A 19611-nucleotide genomic window follows, 5' to 3' on the forward strand; every position below is an offset into this window, starting at 1 on the left:
CAGAATTTATCTCTGCTGGCCAAGGTGGCTGATGGAAATTGTAGGTGCTTCTGTGTTCTGGTCTCAGGAGGTGACAGGAGCCCCTTGTGTTTCATTGGTAGTGTCAGACCCTGACACTGCAGATCATGCACTTGAGTTGAGCTGCACTTGTTCCAGTGCTCTGACTCCTGTTTTACACCATAATTGTAAACCTGGCTCTTTTGCTGCCTTTTTCTTTGTGTTTTCTGAATTAAAAAGATTTCAGGTTCTAGAACTGTTGCTCAGCACTTTCTTGATACTAAGCATAATATTTTTGAAACTGTGGCCAGGCTGCTTGAGCTCCTTCATCTCACTTCGTTTTATTCTTTTCATTTTACCCAACAGACCAGTTCTTCACCCCATTCTGGACTGCCCAAGCAAGTCAGGATTAAAACTTCCCAATCTGTGGGGGATGTGAGCACACCCTATCAGCAGCCAGAACCCAGAAGTAGGCATCTGTCTGTCAGTGAGTATTTTTGCTACTTCTGGGTGTTTTTGTTTGTTGAAATGTATCTTTTGGGCACTAGTGTTCATGGTATTAGTATTTAGGAGAGCCATGAGAAATTGAAAGGTTATTCTGGGACAAGGCAGTTCATTTTCAAAAGCTCTCAATATGTTTACAATAGAATGTTTCAGAGTTCCTTGCTAAGTTGTGGAGCAGCTAAGGAGCTGCTAAAGGGGATGTCCTAAAGCCAGAGCCATTGTGGTTAGAAATTTGGAAAGCTGATGTGAGTCTATTAAGCTTTTTATTTAGATTGGCAATTTCAGTTCATGAAACCTAGATTTGATTATTTTTTTTTATGTTGGGCTTTGGAATCTGTCCTGACTCCTGTAATCAAGCATTTTACTAGGAATTACTATGGCATATCCACCTAGTATCCTACATTCTGAGTAGCCTAAACTTCCACTCGGAATTATCGGGTGAGTAGAGTACAAGACAAAATCAGAGGTGCACAAAGATAATGAAAAAGATCAGAGTAGTATGTAACTTTGTCTCATTTCTTTGGGTTTCTGTTAGCTCAGTGAACTCCATTTAGGGGAAAGGTTCATGTAAGACTTCTGTAGTTTTTATGACTTCCATCTCTGACAGATTTGTCTGATTTCTCCCAGTTTCTATGTTACAACCTTCTGTATAACCATGCAGCACAATTCAGATCTGTTCTTCAACAATGCTCAAAGCTGATAACCTTTATATGAAAAACTAAAACATGTAAAACACCTTCAAGGATTTATGGGCCCAAAAAAACCCGAAGTAGCCTGTGGTTTAGGATTTGACTCCTTGCTGTGAATCTCAGTGAGCAGTGACAGTGCAGGACGAAGGGGAGAGTGTGAAGGCCAGAGCCTGAAATGCTGCTCTGTGTAAACTATTTCTCCTTCAGAAATGAGAGAAACACAAGCAGAGGATGACTCTGTTTGTTACAACAGCTATTTTGGGGCTTGTCAGAACTAGTGCCTGAGGACAAGTGAGGCAAGTCACAAAGGGCAGTACCAGGAGCTGGGAATGTCAGAGTTGTTTTGTTTGCAAGTTCTTCACTGTGGCAAAAGAGTGCTTCAGTTTCATTAACTGTGTGAACTTGAGGCAGAATTATGACATGATTTTAGATCAATATTTGCAGTGCAAAGTATCAAATAATAAATCAGCTTAAACCACAACAGTCTCCATTCTGGGGCATCCAAACCAGAGTTGTATCCACACTGTTCTAACCAGAGGTAACTGGGAGAATGAGCTCAGAGGGAAGGACTTGGGAACTAGAGCAGTAATTCTCAGTGTGGGACATGTCTAACAAACCTGCTTGTATCCTGTTGGGAGTTTGCTGTTCCCCTTCTGTACAGTTTGCTTTTATGAGGCAGCAAACCAACAAAGAAGTACTGAAAGCTTGTGAAGTACGTGACTGAAATGGGGACAAAAAGACTTTTCCCTTCCTTCCTAGTTTGAAATTAATATGCATAAAAAGAGCAACATTCCTTGGTCGTGAGAAGTGGTATCCATGCGTGTCTGAACACCACTTTTCTTCTATAACAGACAAATTGAATGCCAAAATTATTTTATTTAAAATATGTATCTTTCTCCTTACTGACATTCTGAGGTATCCAGATAATGGTGCCAAAGCCAACAGACTGTAGCCAGTGTCTGTCATGGGTAAACCGTGCAGCACTCAGGAGCCTCTTCTGTGTCCCAGTTACATACTGGGACACTCTTGTCCCAGCTTATGGATGCTTTCTGGATAGTTTGTCATTCATCAGTCAAGAAACCATTGGTTTTATTTTCTGAACGTCAGAGTACCAGACTGTTACATTATGAAGAGGTCCAGAAGAGTTCCAGTTTTGTCAGAGGTCTGCTGGTAATTTGGCAATGGCTTGGTCTTGCATCAGTTTCTTCTTCCTTCTCTTTTCCTGTCTTTGGTTTGGAAAAGGAATGTGCCCTGTTTCCTGGTGCTTCAGGCATAAACACTCTCCAACTCATACCAGCTCATGAAATAAAGTCCAAAGCAGTGTTCACTAAAGCTTTTTGCAAGCAGGAGAGGGTCCGGTGTGGTTCCTGAGCTCCAAATGACCTCGAGCCTGTTGTCAGCACTTCAGAGCTTTGGAAGTAAAGATAACTTTCATTTAAAACTAAAAAAAAAAAAAAAAATAAAAAAGTTGCTAAGCATTCTGGCAGGGCTTGTGTTTTTTCCACTCACTTCCTTTGATATACATGGATTTAGTGCCGACTTCCTTTTCCTGCCCAGGGATGGGGCCTTTCCCCAGCAGCAGCTGGGCCGGTGCCAGCGGGCCTGGGCTCGCTGTGGCCATGGCATCTGTCGGAAGGAGTGAAAGTGCTCCTGGGGCAGCCCACGTGCACCCGGGGCTTTCCACCCCTCCTGAGGGCACATGAGCCCTGTGACCTGCTTGGGAAATCAGCTGGTAGCTCTGAGCAATAGACTGTGGACTTGACAGTCTTGGGCTTCATGATCTTGGGGTTCTTCTCCAGACTTACGATCTTAATGATTTTATTAATCCCTTCTTTTTAATGTGTAGTTCACTCCCCTTGCACTCTAAGCCATGTCAGCGTTCTTTGTTTTCCTTCTGCAGCCCCCTGAAAGGTGTGTGCTCTGCTTTTCAGTTCACTTCTCCCAGCTCTTTGCCTTCACTCTTTATTACAACTTCTATAGAAAATATTTTCCTTGGGAGAATATTTGCTGATCTTTACCCATCTTTCCTAGCACCTGAATACACACAGTTAATTAAAGACAGTGTTGTAAGGAGCGCAGCTTGAGAGCTGATCTTCACCTGCTGCCTCTGGCTTCATGTGTGACCTTGAGCAGATTGGTTGGACCACAGCAGTTTTTGGAGCTCACAGTGGGAATTGGTGGCAGCTGCAGGTGGATAGGTCACTGCAAAATGGGGATTTTTTTTTTTCCTGTGTCTAAAGTTTCATCTTCTTTGAGATCTGCAAAGGAAAAATAAACCCTAAGGGTAAAGTTTCTCTCTGTAGATAGCACAAGAGAAGCTCTTTAGGTAGTGCCACTAACAGATGATTAAACTGGAATTATGCTCAGAAGGTTGAGAAGAGGTTAGAAATAGGTGACTGCTTTGCCAGGAACTTCAGCAGCAATCACGTAGCATCGAAAACATCAGTCCAGGTGCACATCACCAGTTGGGTTCTGCTGTTCCGTGTCTGTGCAGACTGTAGGGCTCACTGTGGAGTCACGGTGGTGCTGGGGCGGTTTGGGGGTTGCTGTGTGCAGCAGTGTGACACTGTCCCTGTCACAGGCTCCCAGAACACGGGCCGCAGCTCTCCCCCGCCCGGGTACGTGCCCGAGCGGCAGCAGCGCATCGCCCGCCAGGGCTCCTACACCAGCATCCACAGCGAGGGCGAGTTCATCCCCGAGACCAGCGAGCAGTGCGTGAGTACCGGCAGGGAACCGTCACAGCTGCTGGGAGGGCATTCTGCCGGGAGCGGGGCCCTCTTCTCTTCTCTTCCCCCAGTGGAAAATACTCACTGGCTGGGGTTGCATCAACACCTGTAAGTGGTGAGGCACAGGTTGTCCAGAAAGTTATGGCTGCCCCATCCCTGGAAGTGTCCAAGGGCAACCCTAGAGCAGCCTGATCTAGTGGAAGGTGTCCCTGCCCATGGCAGGAAGTGGAGTTGGATGACCCTTAAAGTCCTGTCCAACCCAAACCATTCTGGGATCCTGAAAGTGCTGCTTTGTGCATTTGAACAGCTTCAGATTGTAGCTATGTAAGTTCAAAGCCTTTGTTGGGCTTCCAGAAGCAGTTCCCTGTTCCATTGCCCCTCCACCTCTGACTGAGCAGTTTTGGTGCTGTCACACATGTGACTGGGTTTCCTATTAGCAGGTTTGTGTGACCCTCTTGCTTTTGAAACTCTGCTCTCCATTCAACAAAGTGGGAAGTGAGGCCAAAGGGCACCTTGCAGGTGGAGGCAGCAGCACCAGCAGAGACTGTTCCTGGAGCCGGTCGGGATCAAAACGCAGCACAAGGCTGCTAAAGCTTGCATCTTTCACAGCAGAGTCCTTCAACAACTAAAGCAGTGCCTCAGATTTTATATGAACCTAATTTCTGTGGGAGATAAAAGAAAACTGTACATTTAGATAGGCTTAGACACCCTTCTTCAGCTGGACATCCTGCAGGCAAGCAGTTGTGGGCTCTATTCCTCTGGCACAGCCTCTCCTGGGCCCTGGACTGCACTGATGTTGCTGTGTGGTTTTTTCTGTGTTGCAGATGCTGGACCCTCTAAGCAGTGCTGAAAACTCAGTGTCAGGAAGCTGCCAGTCCTTGGACAGGTGAGGAGCCAGGTACAAATGTACAGACTGGTGAGAACGTGTGTGCTCAGATGGAAATACCAATTGTACTTACATAAAATCCTGTTTCCTATCTCATACATTTTCTAGGAGAGAAACAAGAACTTACTTCCTACCTATAACCCACTGTATTTCTTAAAAACCATTAACTGTGTCTTAAGGCTGTGTTGTTTTCTGGCACAACCACAGACCAACAAACTGGTGCTTCAGTAGCTTTATGTTATAAATACAAAGTTCTAAAGCAAGCAGCGTGTGTGGAGCCACCCCTCTGAGAACATCTGGCTGCAGGGTATTTAAATCTCTTTTAGACAAGGCTCTACTTGTTCATTTAAAAAATAAAACAGCAAAGAAATACCCCAAACAAGAGCAAAACTGATTCATGCCTTCTTTCTCTAATAGTCCTTCTTTTCGGAAGTCACGGATGTCAAGGGCACAGAGCTTTCCTGATAATAGACAGGAGTTCTCAGGTATGTCTTTGGTGCAAAGGTTATTTGATCCTGACATTTTCTGCTCTTGGCTGGCCGTCCTCTCTGCTTGTTCGGATTGTATAAATAGAAGAACTGGGGATATGCTGATGGAAAAGCTATGAAGTTATTTATTGCCTCTTCCTAAAAACTTGCTGTTACAGGAAAATTCTGTCATTAGAAGTTAAGTTTTTTGAAGGAGCCTCACCTTTTGTCTTTGCTTCTCCTGCCAGACCGTGAGAATCAGATCTACGACAAAGCAGGCAAAGGTGGGACCTACCCTCGGCGCTACAACGTCTCCATGCAGCACAAGGACTACAACGAGGGTGAGTTGGTCTCAGAGCTCCCATGCCAGGCTGGAAAAAAAGGGTGAGGCAATGGCAACCTCTGCACGAGTGTAACTCCTGTTTGGAGAGCCTGGAAGTGGCTTGGTCCTTGCAATTAGTGCTGAGGTTGATGCTACTGTGCATGATGCCACAATTTGATGGAAACCAATGGTTGTTGTTTGTAATTCTTTATTTACTTTGTCCTTTCTGGGGTTATCCAGGCTGAGAAGGGGATTGTGGACATACATAGGGCTAAGTTGTTAGACTTGGCCCTATATATTAAGCTTGGCCCTATAAAAGTAGTTTCCTACCACAGAGATTCCTTATACTTTGCTAATTTGCATTGTAGACTTGCTTCTGGATCTTTTAAATATAGCAGGCACTTAAAGAATTACATCTCTGCTCATCAGATGGTTTTATGTAAATTAATATCTTAAAATTTTTTGAGGTACAAGTTGGCACAATCTTTGTTCATGGTTTTTATTTGCTCCTCCAGGCACATTATCTAGAAAGTCATTTTGTATGTAGTTGTTAACAAAACTCAGAGCTTGTGCTCAGAGCCTGTAAACCAGATTTTTCCTTTGGAAGGTAAGTTTAGATCTTACAGCACTGAGGGCATTACAAAGTGTTCTCTGCCTTCTGCTTTGGGAATGATCCAGAGCTATACTGAACTCAGGCAGCACCAGCCCAGAGCTGTTATATTTTTGCATCTCGTCTGTTTGGCAGCAGATTCTGCTCCATGGGAACAGAGCAGAACGTGGGATTTCTCTCCCTTCTCGCTGCTGCTCAGCCCCCAGCTATTACCTTCCACTCACTCACAAGCATTTATTTAAAAAGGTTACGTTTTCCCCCAGGCCGGAGGACTTTTCCCCGGATACGACGTCACCAAGGGAATCTCTTCACCTTGGTGCCTTCCAGTCGTTCACTGAGCACCAATGGAGAAAACCTGGGCCTGGCTCTGCAGTACCTGGACCCGCGGGGCCGGCTCCGGAGCGCCGACAGCGAGAACGCGCTGGGAGTGCAGGAGAGGAACATCGCCACCAAATGTAGGCACTCCCTGGGAAACCTCACCCAGCTGTGGGCAAGGAGGGCTCTGAGGGTGAACTCCAGACCCAATACCTTGCCATAATCTGGCTTTAACAAGCCAGTAAAACCGTGTCGTTCTCTGGCTGTGCTTTGAGACTCATTTATCGCACCCACAAGACAAGTCTTTTCCTCTCAGATTTCTGCTGGGAGCTGGCCTTTCCTTTAGAAAGCATTGCGAATTCAACTAAGAAGTGAAAAGCCTTGCTTGATCTAGGTGATCTACAGGGTCCTTAAAACAGGCAGACAGGCTTGTTTATTTTCTTGCTACATTAACATTTTCAGTCAGGCTTTTGGGTTGCAGTTATTCTGCTCGTTGAGAAGCCTATGTATTTCACTTGTTCCTAAATTAGAAGGATTTACTTCTGTATTGATGACATCCTTGAGTTGTTTTGCTGGACAACTTTCTATTATAAAAACAAAAAAGAAATGGAACATAAGTCATTATTGATGAACTTCAGATATCCCATAGTAATTTAAGGATAAAAATGAAGAGTATGCTTGTAGCAGAGTAAGGAACACACTAGAATACTGACTGGCAGTAAATCTGATTAAATTAGACATGGTAAAGCTAATCTCTCAGCTCTTCTGTATTTTCACACTGGTAAGATGGCTGGTTCTTGTCTTTGTTTTTAAAGTTTCTTGTTAGATCCAACGTAATTGGATGCATTGCACTGCAGGAGTCTGGTAGTGTTGCTTTCCAAGTTGGAGCTAAAGCACTGGTCTTGGGGTGACATGCTTTAGGATTAAGGGCAGTCTGAAAAACTGGGCTCAGGTATTAATCTCTGGCTCAGGAGACTGCTGCTTATGGAATGTGAGGGCTCCTAATGCCCTGGGGATGGAACCTGCTGCTGGGGTGTTGGAGATGCTCCTTTACCTGGGTCTCATGGGTATTTTTATTAAGACTGACTGCTCAGCAGGTGGAGAAGATACCCACACTGTACTAACATGGTGCCTACTTTATCAATGTCTAGTAGGGAATTAGGACTCCTAGTCTTTCTGGTTAGAGACAGCCTTGCAGTGAAATCCTTCCCACAGAGGTAACCCCAAGCTAACTTGGCAAGGAAAACTCAGGATAATGTCCTTCAAATTGTCCCAGAAGCTTAAGTCATTCCCAGGTGCTGGGATTGGTTTAGCAAGGCTAATCCAGCTCTTCATCTGATGCATGTGATAATGACAGATCAAGGGTTGGAAACTGCTCTTTAGTTGCAGCATCATCTCTTAAGGTGGTGATTTTGTAGAATCCACCTGCTGGTGGAATGAAATTTCACCAGCTCCATTGAATAACTTGTCTGTAAAACACATTTGCAAAATGTTTTGGGGTGTCATTCTAATGGGACACCAGTCAGCAGATGCTGAGAGTCTGGATGGCTGGATTCTGTTCAGAGCTCTGCCACTAACTCTTTACTCTGGGAAAGCACCCCATGTTTATTCAACTACAGAATACCTGGTTCAGTCCTACTATGATGGAGGTTAGTCCTGGAAAATCCCACCTTTGTTTTTAAATGGTATAATGAGAAGAAATGAATTGCTGTTCTCTTTTAGCTCCAAGTGCTCCAATAAACTGGCGCCGAGGAAAGCTGCTGGGCCAGGGAGCCTTTGGTCGCGTCTATTTGTGCTACGACGTGGACACGGGCAGAGAGCTTGCAGCTAAGCAGGTCCAGTTTGATCCAGAGAGCCCTGAAACAAGCAAGGTAATTCTCATCCCAGCTTCTAAAACCCTGTAAGGTCCTTTACAATATCTCTCTCTGTCTGTCCTTGAAAGCTGGCATCTTACTTAGTTTGTACTAAGGTTTCAAGTCATGTGGAGAAGAATAGAAGTCACTTAAAAATTACTTTTCTGTGTTAGTAACTTCAGCCTGAAACTAAAATCCATTTTCTGCCTTCATTCTTGGCTGTCCTTTCTCAGCTTTTTGGGTCTTTGCCAGGTTACTTGAGGAATACTAGACTGCCCTGTGTTCCTGGTTAGACATGGATGTGAATGAAACTAAACCCAGCAAGAGTAGGGCTTTTTTTTTTTCTTTTTTGAACAGAAAAAGCTGCTTACACGTGCAAAACCCAGTTCTGGGTTTATATGGTACACTCTGTATGAAGTGCACTAATTACCAATTTTCACTTCTAAATTCTCTGTTTCCTTAAAAACATTGAGCTGTGGGGTGTAAATTAATCAAGAAAAGTGATGTGACAACACTTTAGAGACAGTGGAGATGGGACAGACACCTTGAAATTACGGGACAACACTCAACTCCCTGCACAGGGGATACAGCAGGAATGGCTTTTGGGTTCTTTGCTAGAGTTTTAACAATGTACCAGTTTCCCAATATTGAACAAATTCACTTTGAGCTAGAATAACTGATCCATGAAGATTTAATTATTCGGATTTTATATGGCATATTGGTGCCAAGATATGTCCTAAATCAGGAAGTTCTACTATGTCTGTGTTGTAAATCAGACAGTAACTCTGAGCCAAGGAGGAACAGTCTGAAATACATTTTGAAAGCACTGAAACTCCAAACCTTAAACTATTATTTGGTCTGATTAAGTAGCTTCCTCTGTTTGCACGTGTCCCTACCACATCCAGATTCTTGTTCTAAGGTTCTGCATCCTCTCCCAGAGTGAGACAGCTGAACCTGATACCTTCCCATGGCAGGGCTAGAAAGAGTTAAATTGGGAGAAAACATTATTCTTTTTTCCATAAACCCTCATGCTTCAGGACCTTTGATGTTCCTCCTGCTCAATCCCTGGATTCAGCAAGAACCTGATACTTTTTCTGAGCAACAAACATCTGTGATTCTATCTGAAATTGTTGGATAACCTCTTTGCCTTTGCACTGTGATACCCTGCTGTCTGTGGCAAGAGCAAAGCAAAGGATCAGTTTCATGTGCAGAGCTGCAGATTTTTTGAAGTAAATAGGAGAGGAAGCTGTTCCAGTAAATCATCAGTGTGAATCAGAACAGAACTGGGTGACAGAAACTTAGCAACTCTCAGCACCTGTTGTTTTGCTCTCCAGTGGGTTGAAGTTCAAGTTCTGTACCTGTATTCAGAGCTGTTTCATTATTACACTCCCTGCCCTCAGCTTAGTGAGATAAGTGAGGTTATACCTGTGTTGTGGGTGGAGAATCCTTTCAGCCACCTGGGGTAAAGCTATGCAGCTGACAGAATCAAGGCAAGAAACTGTTTTTCTGGTACTAAATCCATATATGATACTGTCTGTTTTCTATCAAAGCTTCCACACCAACACTTAGCTGCAGATAATGCAGATAAAAAATGATCAGGAAGCCCTGGTAATGTTTGCCTTTTCCAAGAAGCAGATAAAGCCATGTCATGGATTACACTTCTCAGTGTAGCAGTGGTCTCATCCTCCCAGTGACATGACAAATTTATTTTATAGATTTATTATATATTTCCTGGGGCTGCAATCTTATTTTATCCTTCAATGTCCATAGGAAGTGAGTGCCCTGGAGTGTGAAATTCAGCTGCTGAAGAACCTCCAGCATGACCGTATTGTGCAGTATTACGGCTGCTTAAGGGACCGAGCAGAGAAGACCTTGACCATCTTCATGGAGTACATGCCAGGAGTAAGAGCAGCAGAATCAGGGATCAGAAAGGGAGGGGTCTGGGTTTGTTAGCTGGTTTATTAGTTGCTGTGATCACCCTGTGTCATCTGCCTCAGACCCTCTTCTCACGCTGGCTCATAATGCCACCATTTCTATTTTATTTATGCCCAAATAACCTCTTTGGTTTTTTTCCTAAAGTGTCTTGTACTTGAAATACATTCTCTGTAGCAGTCACTAAAGCCAGTTCTTTCCTTCAGTCTAAATTTGTTCTACCAAAGTACCTCAAAGGACTTGGGCCAACATGTAACTGAATTACCAGAATCATGGTACAAGTGAGGCTAAAACTGACCCTCCAAAAAGGGAGGTTTTTGACCCAGATCAGTCTGCTGAACTGTTTTAATGCTTCACAACCAGTTGTATCAGCAGACAGAACCTCCTTAAGCTATTTTTGCCATGAAGCCTGTCCTTGCTGTTCTTAAAAAGGACTTCTTGGGACAAGATGCTCAGAGAGCCTCCCAGAAGGGCTTCAGCAGAGGCCAGAGTATAACACCCAGGGCTTGTGGGAGTTGAATGGGCACTGCAGGATTTGTGCTTTGTCACCTCTTTGCCAATTCCTTGTCTTTGCATTTTGGCAGGGGTCAGTGAAAGACCAGCTGAAGGCGTACGGGGCCCTGACGGAAAACGTCACCCGGAAATACACGCGGCAGATCCTCGAGGGCGTCTCGTACCTTCACAGCAACATGATCGTGCACAGGGACATCAAGGGTGAGAGCAGGGGCAAGGGGAAAGGACTCTCCCAGCACATGTGCACTCAGTTTGAGAGCAGAAGGGTTTCACGTGGGCACATCCCAGATAACAGCAACAATGGGGTTCTTGATCTCATTGCAGCTTTGGAGGAAGAACTGTTTTTAGTGTCTAAACTTCAATTTGTGTCCACATAAAAGCTAAGCTCTAAAGTTTGTTTTTTCCCTGGAGCTTCGTGTTCAGGACCTCTGACCAAGTAAAGTGGAGATTGACTTGTTTATTGTAGGAGTTCAAAGTGGTTTTAATTAGCTACATCTGTTACCCAGCTGACCAGAAAGCCATGCTTGCGCTTACCAAAGCAGCATCCCAATAAAATCCTTCTCTACACAGCTCTGTTCTCTCTCAGCCTGGGGGCCCTGCTAGGCTAGCTGAGCTGTTTACAGACACTGTAACAATGCTGGTGCTGACTCAGCTCTCATTTCCCTCCGCCCCTTCACTTCCTTGTGTTTTTCCCTGAAGTTTTTCCCATTTACAGCCATTAGCAATTGGCTTGTTACAGCCTGAATTAAAGAAATTATGTTTAGCAGGTCACCTGAGGCTTAATGGGGAAAGAGCCATACCATGAACACGGGTATTTGGGGTTGGATATCGTTCTGTAGCCTGCATATCCAACAGCTGGATTGCATGAAAACAGCTGTCTTTGTTTTTTGCTTCTGTCCAGGTGCCAATATTCTCCGTGACTCTGCTGGGAATGTGAAGCTGGGGGACTTTGGGGCCAGCAAACGTCTGCAGACAATCTGCATGTCAGGGACAGGCATCCGCTCCGTCACGGGCACCCCGTACTGGATGAGCCCCGAGGTGATCAGTGGGGAAGGCTACGGCAGGAAGGCAGACGTGTGGTGAGCCTTGCACTTGTGTCCATAGATCACTCCACAGCTCTCTGCAGATAACACAGACACCTTCTGCCATCTAAGTATCCAAATTCACACCTTGTCTAGATTAAAGGTTTAAGGAGAATTGAAGTCACTGGTTTGAGCTCAAGACGTGATCTTCTGCAGGCTGTGCTTTCAGTGTTAACACCCAAGAACTCATTTAGCTTTTCAGGAACAGTTTCCACTCATTCCTCCCTCAAACTGATAGCTGTTTTTTTGCTTTCTGGCTGGTGTAATGTTTTCATCCTTCTCGTACTCTCAGGCACTTGGTGGAATTCTTGGGGTGTCCTGTGCAGGGCCAGGAACTGGGATGATGATCCTTGTGGATCCCTTCCAACGCAGGACATTCTGTGATTCTGTGATACCCCTTAGAAGAGCAACTGAAGGTTGTTTAGGGAGAGCCCATTCATTTAGATATAAAATGAGAGTTATGCTTACAGTGTACTGGAAATTAATATAATTTTAGCCTTGAAGGAAAGATGCTCAAACCTGGAATAACAGAAAAGATCCATGTCAGATCAGAGATGATCTGCATGAATGGAAACTGTTGCTGTGCTATTATTGGTAGAGCTCAGGAACAGCCTCTGTCAAAAGAGAAAAATGGTCCTGTGCCAAAATGTTAACTTTGGGGGTCTTGAAAAGATGAGATTATCAAACTTAAATAAACAACAGGGACAAAAGGTCTGGTTGTGCCTCCAGAGTAAAGCAGGGCCCGTTTCCTGTACGGGCAGAGTGGAGTCACATCTGAAGCATGTCTGGTCTGCAAAGGGTTAAGTCCTGCAGCCTCTCCCAGTTGTGATGCTTGGGGAGAGAGTGAAGCACGTGCCCTTCCCCCTGGGTTGGTGCAGTTGTGGATTTCCTCTTGGTGCTGACATTGGTCCATTCCCATCAAAGAGTCGCTGCCATTGGCCAGACTCCAGTTCCTACAATCCAAATCATTATTTGGGGGGTCAGAATTTTCCAGTGCAGTGCTGGTCCCAGGGTAGATGTGTATGGCCCAGGGGCTCAGAAACGTAACAAATCCATCCACCTGGCTCTGTGCCACTGCTGCAGGCCCCTCTCCAGTTTTCTTTTTCCTAAATAGCAGAATATGTGAGCTATTTGTTATTGCTGGAGTGACTTGACATGAAAAACATTCCTGCTGTTTGCTGAATATCTTAAAGAAACCGGATCTGCTTAAACAGTATAAATCAGTCTAAACAATAATATATCCCTGCTTGCTTTTGAGCAAACCCCCAGCACTTCAGCACACATGGTTTGCATTTTCTGTACTCTCTTCTAGTAAGTCTGAAATGGCTGGAAAACTGTAAAATTTTCACGTTAGATTTTAAACCTTGTCAAGAAATCAGTTCTTGCATATTCACTGCATTTAATTCTTTTCCTTCCTTATCTTGGCAGTTGATGCAAGTCTGCTTCTCAGCATGTCTTTTCCTTTTCCTTGCATTTCACCTCAAAAGAAAGTGTAGTTTTAAGGTGGAGGAGGCAGTTTTGTCTTTTTAATGGAAAGATGTGATAAAAACACAGGATTGGATATTAAAAAATCACTAATGGCTTTTACTTAATCTGTGGCATGGAAGAAGCAATTAATTATTTTTGAATAAACGCCAATCAGTGCAGTGCTACAGCAACTGTCTTCCTTGGGAAGGTGTTGGAGTCACGTCGCTTCAGAAAGGTGGCTCAGCCACGTCCCCAGAATCACGTCCTTGCCCTGAAGTAGCCTGCAGAGCCCCATTAACTTTACAAGGAATTTTTTCTTAAGGTAATGATGCATCTGTCCCACAGGGATTTAACTTACTGCCTTCCCAGTTTGGAACTGTTACGATTTCAATTATTTTTTGAGTGATGCTTGGTTTCTTGTGATGTGGAGATATTATTAGGTTGTTTTTTTCCCAACGTGGGCATTTTGAGGCTGTGACTGAAAAAGGATTTTGCTGAAATGGCTTTGTGGGGTCAACGAGCTCTGATTCTCTGAACCTTGAGTGTTAAAAAGTGTTTTCTACCTTGCAGCTCAGCAAGTTGAGCCTCTGAGCAATGTGGTCTAGTGGAAGGTGTCCCTGCACATGGAAGGGGGTTGGAACCTGTGGGTCCCTTCCAACCCAAGCTGTTGTGACTCTGTGATTCTCTATGTGCCTTTGAGTTAGAACAGAAGCAGCAGCACCTGAAGCACCACCGGCATCAAACGGTGCCTTCAGGGATGTCCCATGGGCACCTCTTGTTCCCTGCTAACACAAATGTTTCCTGAGAGGAGGATTCGAGCAAAGGGGAGCAGGAGATACTCAACAGGACAACTTTGCAGGCAGCTCCCTGCTCTCCTGGCCGCAGGAAGAGCAGCTGAGTCGGGGCACATGTGGGGTTTGCCAAGCACAAACTCCCCCAGGAGCCGTTTCCAGAGCGGGACCTCACTGTTGGCTGCTGGGGAGCCCTCCCTGAACACTGGGCATTATTGAGTGAATTCTCATTTGTTTTTTTCCTGTCTGCTTTCCAGGAGCCTCGGCTGCACCGTGGTGGAGATGCTGACAGAGAAGCCCCCCTGGGCAGAGTACGAAGCCATGGCAGCAATCTTCAAAATTGCCACCCAGCCCACCAACCCCCAGCTCCCCTCCCACATATCAGAACATTGCCGGGACTTCCTAAAGCAGATCTTTGTGGAAGCCAGGCACAGACCCTCTGCTGAAGAGCTGCTCAGACACCAGTTTGCACAGCTCCAGTACTGAATTACCTCCCTTGCTCACAGCTCCTGCTGGGCTTTCTGTGCCCTGTCTTGTCTAGTTGCAACTGCCCGTTGTGGTGCTGCATCTTCAAAATGCCAACTCAGCTAGGCCTAGTCCTTTGGGAAGTTCTGCCAAGGAACTTGGGGTCTGCTCTCGTGCCTGATCCTTCATTTGCTGGACTAATGTTCATCCTGCCGACAGCTGTCCAAGCCACGCTGCGTTTTCCCGTTGCCTGGAGGTGACGTTGCAGCTGGCTGCGTTTTCTGCCGGCACAGGAATGGGAATCTGACAAGTGTCTTCACTTGCTGAACAGAGGAGAAATCTGAACCCGGGTGGGAACTGCAAGAGCTCCGTTCTTCAGCAAAAGAGAAACTTGCACCAACCTCCAGACCAGCTCTGTCTGTGGGAGTCCCTGGTTTTCCCCTGCTGGGGCTCCAGAGGCATCTCCAGTACCTGAATCCAGCAAAAAGCCACGTGTCATGGAGCCTGTGCTTGCTACAGGATGGTGTATTTTTCTTCCTGAGTATTCAGCATCTGAAGGTGTTGAGAAAATATTGGTTCAAAAGTATGTGAATTGTGTTATTTTATAATGAACCCATGGATTTGGGGGTGAGGGAGGTCTTTCCAGCTAAATGTTGGGATAATCAGACTTTTCAGCAGAATGCAATCACTCCAGGGCCTGAGGGAAGGGCTCTCCCGCTCACGTTGGAAAATCCAGAGCTAATTGCCAAGGTTTGACCTGTCCCAGCATTAGGACAGTGCCAGTTAGTTTGTGTTGTACCAGACAAATCTGTGCTGCTCCTTCTCTCTCTGGGGCTGCTGGATCCAAACAAAACCCCTGGAAGGGAATTCAGTGGAATTCAGCTTCCTCCTGCATCTGTCTCTTTCACTGGTAACTTTTTACCATCCTTTTAACCAAAGATAGTCCATCTGGTGCCCAGGAATTTACTTCAGCACATGGCCTAGTGGAAAATTGAGGGTTTCCTGGGGAGAATTACCTGGACACTCGTTCTTGTTGTGCACAGGAAGCTGGAATCGAGCTCAACCCTTTGCTGTGTGTTGTTTGAATTACAGCTGTGCAAGTGATCATTTAAGAGTTCCATAAAAATGTTAAGGCCTAACTTAAATAAGCTTTTGTAGGAGTCAAGTCAAACAGGGAACCTGAGAAAACATTTAAAATGGTGGCAAATATCTAAAATTACCTGGAGATCCCCATGCAGGTACCAGCAAAACATATCCAGGTGATTGTGCACTTGAAAGATGTCACAAGTCAGAGGACTGAGGTCCTGATGACCTCAGATCCTCTTCTCCTGATTTGGGGACCAATAATCTTTGTTTCACTCATGAAAGACCAGCAGTTTTTAAGTGCTGGGGATTCATGGAGTGATTATAAATTATCTCTGAGAAATGAAAGAAAAGCAAATGTTAATTAACTAAAATATTGCTTTATAGGGCAACACTGAAGGTGTTCTGCTCTTGTATTGGAAACCATATTAAGGTTCCACACACCTCCACTCTTCTCCCCCATAAAAAATTGAAATTTTAATGCATTATGAAGCAATTTAACTTTTAAAGTGAATAAGGCAAGTTTTAATGAAAGTAAGCTCTTTCAACACATGAAAAATACTGTGTTGAATTAAAAGAGGAAAAAAAAAAATACCCTAAAAGCCCCAGCCAACCAAAAGTCCTGAAAAGCTTTAACAATATGAAATGTTTTTTCTGTGCCAAACCCAGAGCAAATTGTAACCAATAAAAGCTGGTGGTGTTGTCTTTTCCAGGCTCCCTGCACTACTCCAAGGATGCACTGTCCCACTTGTGGGCACTTAGGGGATCCCTTTTATTAAAGCCCTTGTTCCATAATTTATTTAATTATAGTGAGAGCACTTCAGTTGATCTTTCCCCAGCCAGGAACTCGACTCCAGATTGTCCAGACCCTTGGCCTGACTTCTGGCCTGCACTTCACTGTTGCCATGAGGGGAGGGTGTGATGCTCCTGCTCAGATCAGGGAGCTGCTCACACCACTTGGCTGGCACTGTGGATTATCCCTGCAGCCTGCATGACAAACGTAAGGGGGGTCAGCACCGCTGGGGGACCCAGCTCTTCACACCTCGCAGCCTAAAGATACCAAAGATTGGAGTCTTCATCCAGCGCCCGTCCCTTGCAGGGATCAGGAGCACAGTGAGATCTGCGGGGCTTTCCCTGTCCTTGGCTCGTCCTCACCAAATCCAGACCTTCTCCCATGGTTTTTCTCTTCCTGTCCCATATGCTGTGATCTGGGGGAGAACAGGGCGTGAGGAAACAGCAGAACTTCTGTCAAAGCAGCTCAATCCTCAGGACCTGTTGTGGCTTTTACCTCACCCGCATCACGGGAGGCGCCTCCCAAGCGGAGCAAGAGCAGCCGGGAGCGAAGGGCTCGGCGCTGTCCCGAGCTCCCGGCCCTTGGCCGTGCTGGAGGCGCCTCCTCTGTGCAAAGCCCTGCGCTCCAGGCTGGAATGGGACTGAACTGCACTCGTGCAGCGACAGAGAACACGGGGCCAGCTCGGACTGGCGCGTCCAGCAGCCGCCCCGGCGCCACGCGTTCGGCACAGGAACAAGCCAAAGCATTACCTGTATGTTTGGAGATGCACTTTTATGAATGTAGTTTATATCGCTCTTTTTTAGCTCTTTTTACATCATGTAAACGGTGATGCCTCATATTTTTTTTTTTAATTTATATCGTAAAAGATCATATTTGGTGATTTTTATATATATCGACTGTTATGGGGTGGGGGGAGGTGGGGAAATAAATTTGACGCCTTTATGAATTTAAAAAGGAAAAAGAGCAGCTGGTTTTGCAGAGAATTTGCTGATGGTTTATAATGAGTAGAGCCAAGCCAAAATGCCTCTTTGTTTCCTCACAGCCCTCTTGATGATGGAAAAGGAAGATGTGGAATCCTGAGTCCACTGCTCCAATGAATAACTTGGGGCTGACATTGATACCATGGGCTTTTAACAGCCCTGGCAGCAGAAGAGTTTCAAGTGGACAGAAATGTAATTATACCTCAGAATTGAATTGTATCTGGCCTCTTTAGCCTGGCACACAAGAAAAAAACTGGGAATAAACTCATTTAGGGGAGAGTGGAGGAGGCGTGCCAGGCTGACAATAAGCTATTGTGTGAATTCCAAATGTCACGTTGGACTTCCTGCTGTTCCTTTCAGGGAGGGATATATAGGGAATATTGAGTATTGGGATCCCTGATGGAAGGTGCTGCAGAAATGAAGAATACTCTGTTTGACAAATAATTTCTTATCAGTCACCTGAAATGGTTAAAACTAATCAGAAAAGTGTCCGAGATTCCCATTGGAGAGGAACCTGGGGAGGATCTGGCTGTCCCTGAGGTAGTTAGGAAACAAAGTAGTGACATTTTGGTCTTGGTGTGACGATTCTGTGCATTCCAGGTTACTTGCTTGTTCTCCAGAAAATCCCATCTTTGCCCATTCTAGTGGCAGTTCAGTTGCATCAGTTTGGATGGGTTTTTTGGGGTGTTTTTTTTGCCTAATTTGGAATAATACTCCAAAGGATTTGAAGCTGCTCCAAAGAGTTCCCATTGACACCAGTTACCAACATAAACTGAAGGAAGGAAAGGTAGGTGTGCCAGGAGCAGTTCAAAAAGGAAGAAAAGGACTTTGTTATCACCACAAATGAGGCAAAGCAGGGAGAAGGGGCTTTAACCTGAATTGTGCAGAAGACCTTGACCCAGTAGTCTCTATTTACCGACCGGGGGCTTGCAGTGCAAAGCCAGGCCAATGTATCATTTTATTTACAATAAAATTATCATTTATATGAAAATCTGTTTTGGTGACTGGCCCTTTAAAAAACAAAAATTCAGAGAAGGAAAGCCTCTGGTTTTCAGACAAGTGGAAGATACCAGGAGCTCCCTGCCAGAAATGGAGCTTCCCAGCTGGTTTAATGTTCTTTTTCTGACTGAAAACCCAGCCTTAAAAACCTGGGTTTCATGCTTCCCTACCCCCTTAAAATCACCTGCTGCTGTTGAAACGCTGCTGGTGCGGCTGTGCCGGAGGGAAAGGGGAAGTGAGGCCGGGCAGAGGCAGAAGCAGCACCGAGGGCTCCACACTCATTTCTGAGCCTTCTGCAGAAGGAAGGGGTGGGGAAAGGGGCCCCAGGTCTGCAGCCTCACAGCCCCTGGGCAGGGCTGCTCAGGGGTGGCTTTTTGGGGTGTAAATCTGCCACCACTGTCCCTGTGGGGACAGTCAAAGCTCTTAGTTCTTAGCTGAACCCCCCTGAGAGCCGTGCCAGGGTCTATGTGCACAGTCCCTGTGGTGGTCGTGTGTCCCCAGGCCATGCCCACCCAGCAGCGCTTTCAAAAGTTCTGTGAAAAGGAGAAATAACTTGTCCAACATCAGGGTCCTCTGGTTATCCAGCTTGTGCTGTCCCCAAAACCAGATGTGACTGTGACCATGAGCCATCCCCACTGTGACCCTGTGACGTCTCCAGTGTGGAGCTGCTGCCTGCCTGGGGGTGCACACCCTGAGCCCCAGAAGGGCTGTGCTGAGCACCAGAGACTGGGGTCTGTTTGTGCCTTCTCTTCCTCCTCTGGACTACCCATCCCCATCTTTCTCCCTCTTTTATCCTTATCTCCTGTTTCCATGGCTGTGTCTGGATTCTCCCAGGCAGGACACGCTCAGCAGAGCTGATGGGATCGGTCAGGATGGAACAGGGGCTCTTGCTGTTGCTATCACAGGCTGATATGGGGGCCCTGAACAGCCCAGCTCCTGTAGAATTTGAAAGACATGGGGTTCCTGAGCAGTTGTACAAAGTGTGCTTGGAGAAAAGAGGTAAATAATTAAAACCAGACTCACCCATTTTCCCTGGTTTTCCTGCATTTGTGTGTCCAGCCTGGCAGGGCTTCTTGGGCTCACTCATTTGTATGGACTGTGCTATCCAAGGCCAGGGGTTGGATGGGGGTGGATCCA

The 19611-nt window shown here is 45.6% G+C and overlaps 1 protein-coding gene across 2 annotated transcripts in view; it reads left to right on the forward strand.

Moving 5' to 3' along the window:
• The window catches only part of MAP3K3 (mitogen-activated protein kinase kinase kinase 3), a 34071-nt gene extending 15605 nt beyond the window's left edge, over positions 1 to 18466 (forward strand). The window contains exons 7-18 of one of the 2 annotated variants that reach the window (XR_009279639.1): positions 364 to 484; positions 3772 to 3905; positions 4741 to 4802; positions 5220 to 5287; positions 5518 to 5610; positions 6465 to 6656; positions 8239 to 8387; positions 10140 to 10271; positions 10886 to 11015; positions 11716 to 11893; positions 14412 to 15202; positions 16416 to 18466. Coding sequence is in view for 1 of the 2 variants with exons in the window: in XM_058857750.1 (XP_058713733.1) it covers positions 364 to 484; positions 3772 to 3905; positions 4741 to 4802; positions 5220 to 5287; positions 5518 to 5610; positions 6465 to 6656; positions 8239 to 8387; positions 10140 to 10271; positions 10886 to 11015; positions 11716 to 11893; positions 14412 to 14640 (1488 nt within the window). In the remaining variant the exon portion in view is untranslated. Of the gene's footprint in view, positions 1 to 363; positions 485 to 3771; positions 3906 to 4740; positions 4803 to 5219; positions 5288 to 5517; positions 5611 to 6464; positions 6657 to 8238; positions 8388 to 10139; positions 10272 to 10885; positions 11016 to 11715; positions 11894 to 14411 lie in introns of both variants that reach the window. The other variant, XM_058857750.1, reaches the window with a different exon arrangement.
• Positions 18467 to 19611: the final 1145 nt, after the last annotated feature.

This window comes from Poecile atricapillus, chromosome 27, assembly GCF_030490865.1.
Source record: "Poecile atricapillus isolate bPoeAtr1 chromosome 27, bPoeAtr1.hap1, whole genome shotgun sequence".
Lineage (NCBI taxonomy): Eukaryota > Metazoa > Chordata > Aves > Passeriformes > Paridae > Poecile > Poecile atricapillus.